This window comes from Apodemus sylvaticus, chromosome 7, assembly GCF_947179515.1.
Source record: "Apodemus sylvaticus chromosome 7, mApoSyl1.1, whole genome shotgun sequence".
NCBI classification, from domain to species: Eukaryota; Metazoa; Chordata; class Mammalia; order Rodentia; family Muridae; genus Apodemus; species Apodemus sylvaticus.
The window spans coordinates 58,915,638-58,935,331 of NC_067478.1; the positions used below are offsets into that span (position 1 = coordinate 58,915,638).

The 19,694-nt window shown below is 45.3% G+C and overlaps 1 protein-coding gene across 1 annotated transcript in view; it reads left to right on the top strand.

Annotated features, from left to right (window-relative positions):
* Fam81a (family with sequence similarity 81 member A) overlaps positions 1 to 19,694 on the top strand; it is a 50,653-nt gene that overhangs the window by 16,777 nt on the left and 14,182 nt on the right. The window contains exon 4 of the mRNA XM_052187899.1: positions 13,277 to 13,395. Within this exon, the coding sequence (XP_052043859.1) occupies positions 13,277 to 13,395 (119 nt within the window). The remainder of the gene's footprint in view (positions 1 to 13,276; positions 13,396 to 19,694) is intronic.

The window sequence follows — 19,694 nt, forward strand, 5'->3', positions numbered from 1 at the left end:
CATGTGAGATCTGGGGCTTGAACTCAAGTCACCAGCCTTAGCAGCAAGCACCTTTACCTGCTGAGCCGTCTTGCCAGCTCTGCCTTGTCTATTCTTAATGATCACCAAGGAAACTGCTTGCAGAAACAGCAGGGTTCTATTAAACTTACTGCAGCATTTGATGGCAATTACTGTCAGTGCTGTTTGTGTTTATTCTAAATTTACCTTGCTGATTATTAAATGACTTTGTTTTGTTTGTCTTTCAGTGGAGAACTAGACAAAAAGTTTTTCCGTAAACTCTTTCATGCCTCTGAAGACAGTACCTCTGTTACCAGATCAGCCCTGGCTGCTCCAGAGGAAATGTTTCTGGGCTGAAATTATTATATAGTTCATGTTGTGTTATCCAGGCAGCTTAGGCGTTTGAGTGGCTTTTCACACTCCTTTATTTGCTCTGACATGGAATTAAGATGAGGCCAAGATGGTCTGTCCTTAGAATTTGCACATGTATTTCTAATTTTGAATAACCACAGGGCCCATGCAGTTTAGTTCAGAAGGCCTAAGTGTGACACATTAGGCATGGCTTGGGCTTCCATCTCCACACAAGTATCTCTCACATGCAGTAGTCAGCAATGTGAATAAAAGGTAGATGGTCAGATGGGGAAACCTTTGTTTCCTCTTGGGGGTTGTGTTTAATCATGCTTCTCTACCAAGATTTTACTTTTTTGCTTATTTGTTTGAAGACAAGCTCTTGTGGGGCTGGCACTGAAACTCTTGGAGCCTAGAATTTACCTTCTGCCTCTCTCCGCTGTGTACAGGGACTGCAGGTGTGTACCGCCACACCCTGTTTCTGTAACATCAGAGGAGCCTGGGGCTTTGTGTATGCTAGGTCAGAACGAGCTAATTGAATTACGTCTCCCAGACTCTGGATTCATATTTCTTTTTAAATAGCTTTATTGAAGTATAATTTAAATACCACAAAAATCCACCTACCAGTATACAAATTAAATGAGTCTTAGTAAATGTAGAAGATTGCACAACCATTAACACTATCTAATTTTAGAGCATTGCCATTATTCCTTCTCCAAATTCATGGGAAACTGTAGCCCAAGCAATCTTTCCTGTATGTACTTCCTCCCTTCCTCCCTCCCTCCCTCCCTCCATCCCTCCCTCCCTCCCTCCATCCCTCCCTCTCTCCCTCCTTCCTTCCTTCCCTTCCTCCCTCCCTCCCTCCCCTCCCTCCATCCCTCCATCCCTCCCTCCCTGCCTCCCTCCCTTCATCCCTCCCTCCATCTCTCCCTCCATCCCTCCTCCCTTTCTCTATCCCTCCCTCCCCCTCCCTCCCTCCCTTTCTCCATCCTTCCCTCCCTCCCTCCCCCTCCCTCCATCCCTTCCTTTCTTCTCTCCTTCCTTCCTTCTTTCCTCCCTTCTATCCTTCCCTCCCCTCCTCCCTCCCTCTTTTCCCCTCCCTCCCTCTCTCCCTCCTTCTCTCTCTTTCTTTTCTTTGAGACAACATCCCAGGCTGTCCCAGGCTGGCCCCAAACTCCTTCTGTAGCAGACAGATTACATACAGCGTTTTGCACATGCTAGGCAACGCTCCGCTCCACCATTGAGCATCTTCCCCAGCCTGCATGTTAATGTCAGTGAAGTCTGCCTCACCTTGTTTTTCTCTTCTAAGGTTCATGCTTTTAGTGCTGTGGCCTAAACCGGTTTGATTACTAACCCAAGGTTGCAGAGGCTCACTCTCTGCTGTGCTTTCTGCCAAATCTCTGCTTAGATTTTGTGACTTGTTCTGAATTAGCATTGGTAAATGGGGCGAAGTGAGGTAAGGCATTTTCTAAGTAGAACAGACTGTGAGCTTCTCAGGTAAAAGCTTGTTCTATTCATCTTCCCATTGTTGAAGCAAGTGTTGGGAGGCTGTTGGGAAGGCTGTTCGGGTCCATTTGTGCTGCTATAGTACTGGAGAGTGCTTGACTTACAAAGAATAGGACTTTATTTAATACATGTGTGCACTTGTGGTAATGCATTTGTGTGTAGGTGGGTGTGTGAGCATATGGGGCCAAAAGACAACCTTGGTGATCATTCTTGCCACCCCTCAAGCTCTATACCTCTTTGGTTTTTTTCCCCTGAGGGGGTTTCTTATGGACCTAGAGCTCCCTAAGTTGGATAGGTTGGATGGCCAGTGAGCCCCAGGATTCCTTTTGTCCCTATCTATCTCCCCAGTGTTGGGGTGGCAACTACTCAACCACTGTGCCCCGTTTTTAATGGATTCTGGGGACCAACTTTAAGTCCTTATGTTTCAAACAAATACTTCAGTGACTGAGCCACAATTTCCACAGGTCCTTTAAAAAAGGCCCAGGATCCATTCTTTTTTATTTATTTATTTTTTAAATTTAGGTTGTTGATCTTGCTGATGGCAATGGGGTTTATTTTATTTTTTAAAGATTTGCTTATTTATTTTATGTAAGTACACTGTAACTGTCTTCAGCACTGTTTCTTCTCGCTTCGGGCCTGCTTGCTTGCTGTAGCTGTCTTCAGACACCCTAGAAAAGGGCAACAGAACTCATTAGGGATGGTTGTGAGCCACCATGTGGTTGCTGGTATTTAAACTCAACGACCTTTGGAAGAGCAGTCAGTGCTCTTAACCACTGAGCCATCTCTCCAGCCCCAGGATCCATTCCTGAAGGTTCTGTCCTTTTAACTCAGCCTGCTTCCCATGGCCATGATGAGGACTGAGCTTCAATGCAGATTTTGGAGGGGATGCCCATATCTAACCAAGAACAAGTCTTATGAAGTGAATGCACGCTCAGTTTAGAGTAAAGGCAAGTGTCTGGTTGCTGCAGATGCAATGTGCCCCCCTTTTAGGTGAGCCATAAAAGTGACCCACACTGGTCAGCTCATCAGCAGGACTGCTGAGACTGAAAACATCCCCACTCCCCAGTGTGCTCCTTTCCCTCCCCCCCCCCCGTAGCAGCTCATCTTGAACCCTGAACTTTTATTTCTTTGTCTGTTTGTGTTTAAGACACCATCTCGAGTAACCCAGGTTGACCTTGAAGTAGCTATGTAGCAGAGAATGACCTTGAACTTGTGATCCTCCAGTCTCCATCTCCAGGTCCTGGCTGCACAACCCAGAGGGTAACACTTCAGACTTAGCTTTGTAAATTCAGAGTTCTAAGGGCTGGGGGTGTAGCTCAATCGATGGAGAAGCAGCCTTGTATGTAGGAAGCTCAGGGTTGGGTTTCAAATACAACAGAAGCTGAGTGTGCAGGTGCACATCTATAATCCCAGCACTTGAGAGGTAGAGACAGGAAATATCAGGAGCACAAGGTCATCCTTGACTATAAAGGAAGTTTAAAGTAGGCCTTGGTTACCGCAGACTCTGTCTCAAAAAACAAACAAACAAACAAACCAACAAAAACCAAACAAGCAAAGCAAACAAAACAAAAACCAAACAAGCAAAACAAACAAACAGACAAAACAAAAAAACCAAAAAAACCCCAAAACAAAAACAGGGGCTTAGTCCAGCAGTGTAGTGAATTTGAAATCACAGTTTATTTTCTATAACATCTGAAATACATTTTATGAAGTGATGTTTCTGGCTTCAACCATACAGCGCTCTTCTTTTCCATTCCCATTATACAAATTTTGCAAATGAAAAGATGATTTATGTTGTAGAGATGGAAAACTGAATAAAATCTAATTTGGGCAGAAAATCTACTTTGGGTACCTGAATGTTTACTTTCTTGTCACTGGTAGTAATTGCACATCATATTGAAATAACAGCAAGGAAATTTAGAAACTTAAGATTCTACTATGGAATGTCAGTTACATGTTTTTTTTTTTTTTCCCGAAACAGGGTTTTTCTGCGTAGCCCCAGCTGTCCTAGAACTCATTCTGTAGACCAGGTTGGCCTCGAACTCAGAAATCTGCCTGCCTCTGCCTCCCAAGTGCTGGAATTAAAGGCGTGCGCCACCACTGCCCAGCCAGTTATATGGATTTGCATATATTTTAAGCCTGAGCACGTCTGCCCAAACATGTCTAAAAGGAAGAAGCTTAAAGAGACATTCAAAATGCCACAGTATAGCCAAACTTCCTCAAAAAAATCACGTCAGTGTTATTCAGTTTGAGCTGCTATGACAAATTATCACAGGCTCAAATAGTAGAGATTTACTCCCTGCTGTACTAGAGAGTAGGAGGTTCAAACTCCTGGGTACCTTCATGCACTTTCACCTGCACATGCATGCGCACATCTGCACACACACACACACACACACACACACACACACACCTATACATTCATAGGCCCTGCTTTCTGCCATCATGGGAGATAGCAGAAACAAGCTCTCTTCTTTTTATTATTCACTATTTATTTTTGGTCATGGAGTCATGTGATTCTTGCTGGTCTCAAACTTGATCTCTAGCCCATGACAGCTTGAGCTCCTGGTTCTTCTGCGTTCTCCTCCTGAGTGCTGGGCTAACAGCTGTGCACCACCACGTCAGGTGTGTGCAGTGCGAGGGAACAAACTCATGTACGATATGGTAGGCGTATTTGTGCCAGCCCACCACATCCCCAGCCCACTTGTTATGTTAGTACACTGCCTCATATGGAACCCAGGCCTTTCCTGGAATCCTGTGCATTAGGATTCTTATTCCTGTAGCCTAATTATGTTCCAGAGACCTCCTCCTAATGTTGGAGGTTAGGATTCCAACATATGACTTATAGGAGGACACAATGATGGAATCCTAAAAGGAACTCTTGTTTATCAGCAATATAAAACTGGGTTGGTGGGATCACCGGAAAGATGGCTCAATACTTAAGAGCACTTGCTGCCCAAGCATGAGGATCAGAGCTCAGATTCCAGCATCTACACAAGGTGGCTTACAGCTGCTTGTAATCCCAGCTCCAGGGCACCTGTATGCACCTGCATGCACCCGCATGAACGCACACCCCCCATGCCCACCCACACCCACCCACACACCTGCACACACACACACACACACACACACACCTACACAACTGCACACACACAAACACCTGCGCACACACCTATGTCCCCACACACATAATAAAAAATTTTAAAAATCTTTTTGAAAGAGTTGAGTTATAATTACACAAGATAATAGTAGTAAGAAAAGATGATAGTTGCATATTTAAGATGAAGAGACATTGACGTATTCAGGTTGTATGCAAAGATGTAGTAGGTGTATTTGTGCCAGAGAGCTAGATTCTTACTGAGTTTCTTTTGTAAATTGCTTGGCTCCTTGTTATGTATATATATATATTTGGTTTTTTGGATTTGGCTTTTTCGAGACAGGGTTTCTCTGTGTAGCCCTGGCTGTCCTGGAACTCACTCTGTAGACCAGGCTGGCCTCGAACTCAGAAATCCACCTGCCTCTGCCTCCCAGAGTGCTGGGATTACAGGCGTGCGCCACCACCACCCGGCTATATTTTTTATTAATGTTTTATACTTGTTTTTCAGTTCACTCTAAACTTTTACTGGATATTGTTCTGTTAAGAATCATGACTGTGGGTCATTTTTTAAAATGTTATAAAACTGAAGCTAAGGCTGGTGTCCATATCTGAACTGCACTGCACTCCAGTGGGGTGAGAGATTTGGCTCCTAGACTTCATGTATTTATCTGACAAGGGAATTTCAGCCTTCTGCTGAGAGGGCTGGCTCCAATTTAGTCCCTGTTAGAGAGATTTGGGGGTTTATTAACACATCCTCTCAAAAAAAACCATCAGAAGTTGGGGGGGGGGTCCTGAGGATTGAACCTAGGACCTTGCACATGCTAGGCAAGTGCCCTGCCCCTGGCTATGCTTCAGTCCTCCGAATGCATGATATAGTTACTGGTTTCCTTCATGTGTATGGGTGTTTTGCTTGCATGCATGTCTGTGCATTCCATGCCTGGCGCCACAGAGGCCAGAAGAGGGCATCAACCCCAGTAACTGGTGTCACTGGTGGTTGTGAGTTTCTATGTGTGTGCTGGAGGAGCAGCCAGGGCTCTAAGCCATCTCCCCAAATTCATATTGTTTTTACTCTGCTCTCTGGGCTTGACTCACTGAGAGGAAATAGACAGAATCCAGCGCTCATTGGCCACTCATCATGTTGACATAGCATTTTGAGTGCAAATTATTATTATTATTTTCTTAAAACATTTATTTATTTATTAGATGTAAGTACACTGTAGCTGCCTTTAGGCGCCCCAGAAAAAGGCATCAGATCTCTTACGGATGGTTGTGTGCCACCATGTGGTTGCTGGGATTTGAACTCAGGACCTTTGGAAGAACAGTCAGTGCTCTTAACCACTGAGCCATCTCTCCAGCCTGCAAATTATTTTGTTAACATTTTATAGTTTTTAAGAATTTTAGACATTAGTTCTGTATTTAAATATCATTTCTACCCCACCTTGTCCCTTCTCCAACTCCTCTAATATCACATCCCACTCCCTCTCAACTTTATAACTTTTTAAAATTGTTATTATTGTTACATATATGTAAGTGTGCACACACGCACAGACATGCACAAAACTGGCTGAGTCCATTGAGTATTGCACAAATTAATTTTTAAATTGTATATGGTGTCTACTTTGTCATATATATTTTAAACTTTTTGTTATGTTTATTTTGTTTATCTTTATGTGTATTTGCACAGTTTGGGGTCAGAGGACAACTTTCAGGAGTCTGTTCTTTCTACCATGCGGATTTGGGACTTGAATGTAGACCATCAGGTTTGGTGACAAGAACCTTTACTCACTAAGCTATCTCCCTTCCCCCAGTCTCTCTCTATGAGAAAATATCTTATGTAGCCCAGGCTAGTCTTGAACTCCCTCTACAATCAATGATAACCTTGAACTTTTAATCTTTATATTGACATCTTCAGATTACTGATATTACAGATAGAGTCCCCAAATTTTATTTCTATTATGGTTGAGATTGAACCCAGGACTTTTTGCCACACCAGGCAAGTACTCTACCAACTAACTTGCATCCCAGTCCCTGCCTCCTATACATTTTATCTTGTCTGGTTCATCTTTGAGGTCCTGATCACCAATGGGATTATGGTAATCTGTGGACTTTCTCCTGGAAGATCAGGCCTGAACCATAGAGCTGGAGTCACATTAATTGACAGTAAATTTAGGGTGACACAGGGACTGTCAGTGTGACGGGAGCTAACTTGTTTCCCCAGGGAGTCGAGTTTTAGCCCTGAGCCCCACATCACACTCCAATGGACATGTGGGTGGTGAAAGCTAAGTAACCATGGTAACACTAATCAGTGAACATAACACAATGGGATGGAGAGTAGCTATAGGTCTGTTTAGAAAAGATGGTTACATATGAAGGCCAACTGAAGACAGTAGGGGACAGTCAAGGTAAGGTGAAGGGGGTTCCCAGGGAGCCTGGGCCAGAGGCAGAAAGGAGCAGACTGAGGACCAGCAAGCAGCCTGCTGGTCATGAGCAGAAGGAATGGATAGCTCAGAAGCCTTGAAGACCAGCATATGATGCTTGGAGTTTGGTTGTTGAAGCCATTAACTAGGGCTGATGATAGGGTAAGCCAATATATATAATTTTTAAAAGCCATCGTGTTTTTGTTTGTTTTGGTTTTGGGTTTTTGATTTCTTTTTTTTTTTTTTTTTTTTTTTTTTTTTTTTGAGACAGGGTTTCTCTGTGTAGCCCTGGCTGTCCTGGAGCTCGCTCAGTAGACCAGGCTGGCCTAGAACTCACAGAGATTTGCTCTCTTTTGCTATTGAGATTAAAGTGTTGAGATTAAAGATATGAGGTACCGCTGCCCTGCAGGGTGTTTGTTTGTTTGTTTGTTTGTTTTGTTTTGTTTTGGGTGGTTTGGGGTTTTTTTTTTTTTTTTTTTTTTTTGAGTTGAGTATCTTGTTATGTAGTCCGGGCTGGTCTTGAACTTGCAATTCTACCCCAACCCCTGAATAGCTACCACACCTGTCTTCATTACTTGATTTTAAGTTAAAATAATTCATTCATACTTGTGGTGTTGAGGATGTGTTAGTGGATAATAAAACCTATAGAAGCCTTTCCATGGTGGAGCTTACAGATTGACAAACTCTAGCTACCATGAAGATGTTATTCAGGACCAAGAATAGACCCAAAGGACCTAGGAGTGTAGCTCAGAGGTAGAGTCTTTGCCCAGTTTCCCCGCATCCTAGGTCTGACATCCCCAACCTGCATAAACAATCAAGACTAGAAGCAGAGAGACAGGCTGGCGGCCCCCACGGACATGTAGAGCTGCGACTGCAGTTCAGTTTGGGGAGCTGCTGCAGACATGGGGATAAGTGGTAGATTTGGGGTTCTTTAGAAGGTAGGGATGACAGAGCCTTCTGCATGTTGGATAGTGAGACTATTCTTAGGGGCTTGGCAGGTTTGAAGGGCCCCACAACAAAACTAAATAACAGGTGGAACTAAATACCAGAAAATCAATTCCATACATGGAGCAGAACCTGGAAAACTTTAAGTCTCGGCTTGGATGTAGAGCCAGGCAGGGAGGTCCCACGTGAGTGTGGAAGTGCTGCGCGGTGTGGAGGGCCTTTCTCCATTGCCTGCTCCTTTGTGAATCCCTTCCCATCTAAGAAGAGGAAGAGGACTCATGGAGAGCCATCTCTCCTGGCAGCTCCTAGCCGCCTCTGAGGGCCTGGATGGTCACCCAGCATGCACAAATACCATTATAGGATGGCTCCCACACAGTCGACCTGTGGCATTGGGCAAGGGGCTTCTTCAATAATAAAACATGTCTCGGGGAGAAACAGACGTGTCATTTTTCAAGATGACTGGCCTCTTCTCTCGAAGAGGAAGACGGGAGACATCTTTAGCCAGAGGACTTGGCCATATACTTGAGCAGCCTGTAGTCTTTCCTGCTATAACCCTGTCTCTGAAGGGCATGTCTGGTACTCTGTACACACTGGCTAACTAAAGACAGTTTTTTAAACTGTCAAAGAAGAACAACTCATGCCTTGAAGAAGGACAACGCCATTCTAAATACAAGCTCCTGCATGGCAGGCTGATCAGGACACATTTCCAACGTTCCTGGGTTTCTGCAGTTTTGCTATTGAATTTCTTTAAACAATAAGCTCTCTGATGATCTCTTCAGGTAACTTTTTAGTAATGTAAATACCGTGCTAAGCCAGACCCTTTTCTCCTGTATTCTTTGAAGCATTGCTAATGTAATATTTCATTTGGCTGCATAAGAACCCTACAAGTTAAATATGCTTTTCTTATTTCTAAGCTGTAAAAGAAAAAGCAGCATTTTTTTCTGATTATAAACGTAATGTGGGAAATACAAAAAAAAGAGGAATCTGCTCTCCTCTCAAACTAGATATAATAAGGAAGATGTTGATGTTCCCTTATTTTACAAAGTTCTTGGCACACAGCAGGGACCAACCTATGTGTCTATTTTATATTCTCTCTTCTTGCTCAGTATTGAACTCTGCACATTTTGCCTTGTTTTTAAAGTCCCCCGTGGCAGCCAGGCACGGTAGTGCACACCTTTTGTCCCAGCACTGGGGAGGCAAAGGCCGGTGGACTAATGTGAATTGAGGCCAGCCTGGACTACATAGCAATTTCTAGGCTAGCCAGGGCTACATACTGAGAGTTGCCTCTAAATAAATGGACAGATGAGCAGTTAAATAAACACCCCTCACAAACCTCCTCATGTTAGCATAAAGATGTGAGAGGTGTAAACGCTGAGATAGTTGGTGTGGGTATCACCTCTGAAAACATTTTTTTTATGCTGACACTTTTACCATTTTTCTTCATTTTTTTCTTTTAAGGTTAATTCTAAGAGGTAGAATTACTTGGTCAAAAATTTGAATGATTTGGATATGTTTTGGCTACCCTATCAACTGTGCTTCTTGGACTTTTCCGTTGTTGTACTTTGGGGATTACAATTAAAATACTTTATTTTTAGTTGATTTTTAAAAAGTGCATGTATGTGTGTATATGTTCATGCATGTGCATGCAGATGGTATGCAGAGGTCAGAGGTTGACATGGAGTGTCTCCATCTCTAGCATAGTTCTGAGACAGGGTCAGGTCCTCCTGTCCCTGCCCTTCTGGTGTTGGGGTCACAGCTTGTGCGGACATGCCTGGCTTTTAAGTGGTCCTGGGATCAAGCTTGAGATATTTTCCTTGCATGGGAAGCACTGACCAACTGAGCCATAGTAAATAAATTCAAGGTTTTTTAGTAGGTCTTGGGCTGGGTGTGTATATAAGTATTATACATAAGGCTCTGTGCTCAGTCTCTAGTATAGCAAAACAAACTATAAAACGGAGATTTTATTTATTTATTTAGCTATGTTAGGTCTGCGGCACAACAGAGCAGAAATCATCCATTCTGTTCGCTCCTTCATACACACACACACACACACACACACACACACACACACACACATCACCCGTCCCACATCTTACCAAGTATGGTAGCCAAAAAAGATCCAGAACTTTTGATCGTCCTTTCTCCACCACCAGATACCTGGATTTCAGATGTGTCTGCCATGTCAGACTTGCTCTGCTCGGATAGAACACAAGGTTGTGTGTTCTCTGCAAACACACTAGCAACTGAACTCACCCCCAGCCCCTACTGTATGGTTTCTATTTTTCTGGCTACTGGAAAGGTTGATTGTGTTAACTATTTTAAGCACCTCTTTTTTTGTGAATTCCTTTCCATTTTCTTTACTCAGGGATTGAAAACGAAAGCAAGGCCTGGTTTTCCGAGCACGTAAGGCACTGGTACCCTAGGAGAGGGTTGTGTTTCTTTAGCATCTATCTTCAGGTCCACGCCCTGGCTTTGGCTTTCTGGGGACGGGACCTGAGACTCTGCATGTGAAGCACATATGTGTTTCCCAAAGGCATTTAAGCACTATAGCCTTGTGCCTTATTATTGTCAACAAAATTTGAAGAAGCCCAAACAGAAACATGAGTGTTTCTTCCTATTTTTCTGCTTCTATTAGATGTAGTTTCCCATTGTGCCCATTGAGAGGAGAAAGAGAGGGAGAGAGAGAGAGAGGGAGAGAGAGAGAGAGAGAGAGAGAGAGAGAGAGAGAGAGAGAGAGAGAGAGAGAGAGAGCACGCACTACGCCAGCGCCTTTCATCAGTGGGAGAGTGCCAGAGATGAATTAGTCAGATTCGAGGTCTCCTTGCAGGAATGTGCTCAGATGAGTAACATTTTGCCATTCATAGGTGATTGTAGCTCATCTGCATTCTTCTTCAGAGAGCAGGTTCATTCATTCAAAAATTGGGAGCCATAGGAAATAATAGGTTTGGCAATTGCAAATTCCATTTTCAGTGGCAATAAAATATAAGTGTCACCAAGCTGAATAAAAGCAGGGAAACAATTCCCTACATGGGTGCTGGAGGTAAGGGACCCTGGCCACTCGGTGCCTGCCTCCTCCCTAGCCCCCGTCCTTGTGCCCCTTCTTGCACACCTGGACTGCACAGAGAAGAGTGGCTGGCGTCTGGCCGCGCCAGCAAAGCCTCCAGCCAGGAAAGGCAGAGTGAAGCCTTAGGAGTCTGAGGAGGAGCCGGACTCACTGCCTCCCTCTACAGAAGGAGGTGAGGAGACATTGTGGAGGTAGCTGTGGAGGCCCACTCTTCCTCTCAGTCTTTGGCTCTGACTGGGTGTACCTCCAGCCTGCTGATGCTTCCGCTCAAGTCAGAAACACCCACCGAGCACCAGTGAGCCGACCAAGAAAGCTCCCTCGCACCCGAGGATCCAGCAGCCATAGGAGGAGGGAAAGCCACGCCTCCCAGCGGAGGGAACCAGGGGGCCAGGAATCAAAGAGCAGTTTACAGATTTAGGACTCCTGAGCACAGCGTGGAAAACTGCTGCCTTGAATGTAGAGTTTTGTGGGTCCCAGGAAAAAGTGGAAGAAATCTCGGGGAGATGAGCGTCAAAATCAGAGTGGAGCTGCCAGGAAGGGCAAGCCAGCCAGGGAAGGCAGGAGAGGCTGTGGGGGGTGGGGCGCTACAGCGCGCGGGAGGGGACAAAAGGAGAGAGGCAATGCTAGGTACACCGGGGAGTTACTCGCGCGCGGGTTGAAGAGAAGAGTTTGAAAGGTTCACCAAGCTCCAGGTTGAAATGCGTTTTTAAAAGCAGAGGAGGGTCGTAGATGCTGGAAAGATGGATTCGGTGGTCCGGCTTGATTCGGTTCCTAGCACCCACCTCAGAGTGATCCCGATTACCCGCAACTCTAGTTCCAGAGCGTCAGACGCCCTCTTCTGGAGTTCATGGCCACCCACACTACATGCACATAAGTAAAAATTCAAAACCTCGGTCATGCGCGGTGAAGCAAAACTTAACATGTTGAAAACATGAGATGTCTTACCGGCTTTATCACTACAGTGAGGGTTAATTAACAAAGACAGAGCCAGTGAGCAGAACAAGCAGCGGAAAAGGCATTTGCTGCCTCTCCTAAAAACTCCAGTCTGGTCCCCAGGAGCGAGAGATTCCCGAAAGTTGTTCTTTCACAACCTACTCCTAACTAAACAAAAACATAATAAAAATGTAGAAAAAAAATTAACAGCTTGAAATAAAGAAACACAATTTAAATTCAGTTTTTATCTTTTGAGATGTCTTGGGATGTCACCTTGGCTAGCCTGAAATTCAAAATTCTCCTGAGTGTTGGGATTACATATTTGTGCCACTGTGTGGACCAACTCTTAATTAACTCTGACATCCTTAGATAGTCAGACATCCTTAAATCCAAGAGAAATTCAAACCGTGTAAGATAAAATAGTAGGAGCTGGGCATGGGGGCTTCTCCGGGATCCTCCATGCTTGGGGTGGCCCAGGCAGGAGGAGGGGAAATTGGAGGCCAGCCTTGGTCACACCGTGAGCTACTGTCTCAAAAGAAACATAAACAAGTAATTCTACACTCAGCTCAAGGCATAGCAGATATTATTCTCAAAATAAAATCACTTCCATACCAAGGAAAGACAATAAAAAATGAGAGAACATAGTTTTATTGGGGGACTGAGAACTCTCAGTCGGGAGTGGTGCCTCTTTCTGGGCTCCCTGTTTCCTGCCTCTGGGTTCATCAGTTCACTGATAAAACGGGGCTCCTTATGCAGGCAGATGCCCACAAGGGCAAGGCCAGCCTGATCGACACAGCAAGGTCTGGACCAGCCAGGGCCAATCATAAGACGTTTAGTTGCAAACAAACAAACAAAAACAAAAAACTTCTTATGGAAAAAAGTGAACTGAGCACTCATATCCTTTCCCGAATCCTGAAATGGACACCCGTGAATTTGCCAGTGACCCCAAGTGTCCTTTGTGTTGCCCAGGTTCTCCAGGAGCAGATCCGTGCCAGGGACAACATCAGCTACGGAACTAACTCTGCCTTAAAGACGCTGGAGATGCGCCAGCTCTCTGGCTTGGGAGATCTCCGAGGAAGAGTTGCAAGGTAGGTGACTGCCCTCACAACGTCCCTCTCCTCGGCAGCATCTCAAGGACAGCAGGGTTATTTTGGCTCACAATTGAAAGCTACGGTCCATCAGGTGGGAAAGCCGTGTCATCAGGAGCATGATGTGACTGTTCTCATGGGGTTCCCAGTCAGAAGCAGAGGGAGATGGATTATACTAAGGTGATTTCTAAGGTGATTTCTTCTTTTTATTCACTCTGGGACGAGAGCCCCTGAGGCGGCTCTGCCCACATCCAGGGGTAGGTTTTCCCCTCTTCAGTTCGCCTCTCTGGAAACGCCCTCACAGCCAAGCCCAGAGGTTTCCTAGGTGTTTCTGAATTCAGTCAAGCTAGCCAGGAAGATTACTCCACACAGCAGATGTTCAAATGTTGGAGACTACTCCTTGAGAGCAGTTTACATTTGACTTTGATATGTCCATGGAGTAAAGTGCTCACTGCAGAAGTTTTCTGACCTGAGGTGGAAGGAGGGCACTAACTTGAGGTTGTCCTCTTCACACACACACACACACACACACACACACCATAAGCCACCACTACCACCATCATCATAAATACTCAAACTTTTTATGAACCCCAATTTAGTGAAGAAGCCCAGTAAATTCTTTTACTACATCCTTTCCAACTTTGACAATAGAAACTAGTGGCAGACTTCAACCCTGGGTGTCAGCCTGCCTTGATTTCTTTCTGTTCCATGGGAGAACATCATGGGAGGAAATGATCAGAGAGCGCCCTCTGCTGGTGGAAGTTATTTGGTCATAATCTTATGGTGGCTGAATCACTTAACACACGGCTTACTGTTTGAATGCCTTTTCAAATGTTCAGCTTTGTTATAATTAATTTTTGTTTAATTTCCTGAAATTATTAATTTCCCATAGGCTGGAAATTTTAATATGTGTTTTCCTATTAGTGTGGAAAGTGATTTTTCTCTTTACTTGGTATGTTCCAGGAACCCAGAGCCTCGGGATTACCTGAGATATTTTTTCAAATGTATTTTGTTTACAGTTACACTTATGCATTTATGCACAGTGTGTGTGTGTGTGTGTGTGTGTACACATGTGTACTGTGTCACATGTGTGGATATCAGAGGATAATTACAGAAGTCAATTCTCTCCTTCTACCCCACTGTCTCAGGAAACTCAAGTTGTCAGGCTTGGCAAGTGCTTTTATGGGTGGAACCTCCTTCCTTGCTCTTGCCTGGGACCTTGTGAGAGCAATGTCCACTGTCCCCACATCCCATGGCTACTGAATTAGAATCTCTTTCTATCGAGATCCCTGGGTTCTGGGCACTCTGATGTTTAAGGGTTGTTGCGAGAGGCCTTCCCCTCTGGATTACCTTTAGCTGGCTGGGATGAGGTTGTCCTGACTAAATACCGGCCTCTCCTACCCTCTGCTGCTCTCAAGCATCCCGGACAACTTTGCAGCTAATGATGGGGATTTGGAGCAAAGAAGCGCTTTCAGGCAGTTTGGGGTGACAGTGAGCTCAGGTGAGCAGGGGATGAGATTAAGAACAGAGTCCAAGAGACTCCAGGCACCATTGAGGCCACAGAGAGAGCCATGGTATTTGTGGCAAAGCCACACCTAGTTATTGACAGATGTCAGTAGGTGCTGCAGTAGAGATGCTAAGACCTCACTTTCTGAAGAAGCAGAGGGGTTCAGCCTTCTTGGAAAAGACTGACCCCAGCTAGCTCACTCCGGTCACTTTATTCAAACATCGTACGAGGTTAGTTGGGGCTGGGAAAGGTTCCAACTATCAAGGTTATCTTGCCCTTGCTGCCCTCGAGAGCAGACAACCAGCACAAATCTCAGTCCCTTTTGACCATGGCTAGCCATAACCAAAAGCAAGAATTCCTGGTCTGTCGGGAGTGCCTTAGGACCAAGGTCGGTGCAGCTGCGAGCTCTCACGTAGCACCAAGTGCAGATGCTCTACAGAGACAACATTTCTTCAAGGCTCAAACAGCCTCAAAAACAATTTCTCAGCTTCTACTGATTGACCCAAGCATAGCAAAGGCTCTGCTGAAACGTTGCATTCAAGGCCAGACACAAAGGCTTGCTATACATTTCCCTTAAAGCCAGACATAGGGGCTTTACTATACATATCCTATACCCAGTGCCTTATAAGCTGGGCATGCGTCTTGGCAGCTGAAGGGCGAAAAGCAGCTAACAGCTGGAGGAGGGCTCTGGAGATGGAATGAAGGGTGGAGTGACCGCTCCTCTGGTTCTTGCTGGTGTGTTGTTCTTTTTTGTTTTGTTTTTATTTACTTAATGTACACGTGTGTGCCAGAGTGTGTATATGCACTGTGTGTATGCAGGATCTATGGATAAGAGGAAACAACATCAGATCCTCTGCAACTGGAACTATAGGAGGGTTAGAAGCTACCCTGAGTTCTCTCTGCAAGAGCAGTGAGCACTCTTAACCTCTGAGCCACCTATCCAACCATTTCTTCTTCTTCTTCTCCTCCTCCTCCTTCTCTTCTTCCTTCTCCTCCCCTCCTCTTCCCCTTCTTCTTTCCCCTCCCCTTCCCTCTTCTCCTTCTTGTTCACTTGGAATTGAAATGGAAGTCTCCGTAGCTCTACCAGGCCTTGCTCCCTCTTGCTCTGCCTCAGTTTCCTGAGTGCTGGGGATGAAGTTGTGTCCCACCATGTCTGGCCTGTCTGCCGTTTGCTGTTCTCAGCAGGATGAAGCCCCTCCAGTCTCCATAGTCTGACCCTGTGCAGTAAACATCGCCTGATCTCCTCACCTCTCCCTACTGTTGTCTTGCCCAGGTTGTTCGGTCACACCCTCACCTTTGTTAATCTCCACAGAAGCCGTTCTTTTACCACAGGGCCTTGGCACGTGCCGGTCTGCTGCTGAGGACCTCTCCACGTCCTCTTCTCGCTCCTTGCCCACCTTTAAGGATAGTGCAAACATCTTCTGCTCTGGGAGTGTTTCCTGACACCATGCTCTGCAGAGTGCCCCTCTCCCCACTTAGACCCCACCCAGTCACTCTGTTGCCTTCTGTATTGTCTTAGAGTGGGGCTCTGTCCCTGGAGCCTGTTGAAAACAGTAGGTACTCAACAAATGCTTCTTTGGATGGATGGCCAAACTAGAAAGGTCACTGGGGCAGGACTGAAAAATCTTGAGTCCTTGTTTCGCTTTTAAAAGACCCCAAAACTCAGAGAACAGTGGGAACTTGGGAGGGCTTGAGGAGACAGCAGAGGATGTTTATGGCCACAGTGTTTGTTGGGGTCTTTCTCTGTAGAAGCAGTTCTCACCCTTCCTAACCCTGCGGCCCTTTAACTCAGCTCCTCATGTTGTGCTGACCCCCAACCATGAAAGTATTTTCATTGCCACGTCATAACTACAGTTCTGCCACTGTTATGAACTGTAATGTAAATAACTGTGTTTTCTGTTCATCTTTGATGGCCCCTGTGAGAGGAGTCATTTGACCCCCAAAGGGGTCTTGACCCACAGGCTGAGAATCACTGTTCTAGAGCGACAGAACCAATAGTGATGTGTGTGTGTGTGTGTGTGTGTGTGTGTGTGTGTGTGTAATGATTGTATTGGTCTATACAGTGTAGTCTGGCAGCCGGATATTGATTATCTCCAGGCCACAAATGGCTGCTCTCAGCTCCTCAGCCCGACAGTGAAAACTGATGTCATCTTTATGGCATATCTAGACCAAGAAGAATTCTCTTGAAACACCTTCTGGAATCTTCCATTCTGCTTCAGCGTGATCCATCAGCTTCTCTACCCAACTTGACCCTCCCCTGTTAACGCACACCTGGACTCTAAAACCGCCTTAAGTGTTTGTTTTAAGCACTGGATATTTTGGGTTTGTTTTGTGGCTATATCTGTGTTTCTCTTGGAAAGCTAATGAGACATTTGAAATGAATTCGCATGAGATAAAATGCTCTTTGGCAAGAGTTTGACTTCCATGCATTGATCGCATAATTATGTTGACGAAGTGTAGCTTTAAAGTGCTATTACTAAATTTCTAGGCTGGCATATAATTTCTATTTGGATATGTAGTTTTGATGGATCTTTTAGTAATATAGTTAGCACAAGCAGGCCATTGCTTCTCGCCTGTAGATCTAGATCAGGCAGGCTCTCCTTGGAGGGATCCTCCCCACTCTGCACAGCGCCCCTCATGTAGGACCCAGTCAGAGAGTCTTTTTCATTTCTTCTGGAAGCAAAGTTCATCTTAGCATCCCAGTTTCTACTGGAATGTTTCTCCCGTGTTTGGCACCTGATCTCCATTGTCCAAAAACTCAGTGGCCACTTCCTCTTTCTTCCCCAATAGGGTGTGGGTGTGTCTGGTGACAGAGGGTTAGAGGAAAAAAACATATCCATATGACAAGGCATAGGCTCCCAACACCTGGGAATTGGGAATTAGAAGGTGATAATACTGGAACCTCCACAATGGATACCGCAGACCTGAGAGTACTAGCTCTCCCCTCCCTCCCTCCCTCCTTCCCTCTCTCTCCTTTCCTCTCTCCCAGTATCTCTCTTCTGTTCGTTATGAAGAGATTTCGTGATATGTAATTCACATGTAAGCAGCAGTGGGGAGGGGCCTGGAGAGTTAGCTGAGCACTTAGTGTTTGCTGCCCTTCCAAAGGATGCAAGGTCGCTTCAGGATCTGGGTCAACTCACATGCCTCACAACTGCCTGTCACTCCAGCTCCAGGGGACCCGGCAGCCTCTTCTGAACTCCGCAGTGGCATTGCACACACACACACACACACACACACACACACACACACACACACAGGAGGGAGGATATTTAAAAATAGAACCTTGAAGCATACAATTCCGTGGGCTTTAGTATATTTACTGTGCACGGGTAATCACAGGATATCTGAACAGTTCAGAAAGAACTCCCCTCCTCCCTCAATCCCTGTCTATGGCAAGCACAGACGCACCTTCTCTGTGGATTTGCCTCTCTGGGTGTTTCCTGTAAATGGACCCACCCAGAGCAGCTTTAGAAGCTTCTTACACTCAGGGCTCATCTGTGTGTGGCCTGTCGCACATCATTGCTTTCTGTGGCTCAGACACACCACATTGTGAGCGGATAGGCCGTTTCTATTTTTTATCTATTATAAATTATAATATTATAATTGTAACTAATATATAAAATATAATTATAAACTATAAATACAGCTGAGGATGTTCAGTTATGAGGTCCTGTATATTTATATTTTAAAAAGGATTTATTTTTATTTTCCATGTAAGAGTGTTTTCCTTGCGTACATGTCTATGTACTGTGTGTGTGTGTGTATGTGTGTGCACGTGCGCGCAATGACCTTGGAGACAGAAGGCCCCCTGGAGTTGGTGTTACAGGTAGTTGCACACAGCCCTGTGTGGGTCCTGGGAACCAAGCTCCATCTCTCTGCAAGTGTTCTTGGCTACCGGTTCACCTCTCCAGCCTGGAAGCAGCTTTCTATACCCTTGTGAGGTGGGGTCCCGAGTTTGTGTGGTCCATCCCTCACTGGGCTGTCTCGGCACCATAATTGAAAAACACTTGGGGGTAGGGACACTTAAGTTCCTTCCTTCTCCCTTTCTTCTACCTACTCCCAGTCCCCTCCCCTCCCCCACTCCCCTTCCCTGTCTGTCCCTTGTTCTCTTTCGTTGTGTGTTCACCAGAGGTTAAGCTCGGGTATTACTCTCAGGAACCATCCACTTTTTTAAAAAAAAGATTTTTATTTATTTATTTTATGTATATGAGCACACTGTCACTGATACACCAGTGGATGGCACTGAATCCAATTATAGATGGTTGTGAGCCACCATGCGATTGCTGGAAATCTAAGTCAGGACCTCTGAAAGAGCAGCCAATGCTCTTAACTGCTGAGCTATCTCTCCAGCCCATCCACTTTAAAAACAAAAACAAAAACAAAAACTCTGTGTGTGTGGTGTGTGTATGTGCTTGTGTGTGTGCTCGTGTGCGTTCACAGAACAGTGTGAAATCAGTTCTCTCTTCCACTATGGGGGTTCTGAAGACTGAACTTAGATCCTCAGATTTGCTCAGCAAGTATTTTACCCACCAAATCATCCTGCAGGCCCAAAACTGTGTGTGTGTAAACATGCATTTTTCAGGTACACAAGCATGCACACACACACACACACACACACACACACACCATGGTGCCATTGTGGAAGCCAGAGATCAGTTCTTGAGGGTTGGCTCTCTCCTGCCCCCTTGTGGGATTCAGGGAGTGAACTCAGATTGTTGGACCTGGATGCACGCATCTCTACCCTCTGAGCCATCCCACCAGCCATTTTAAAACAAATCAGGCTCACTGGCTG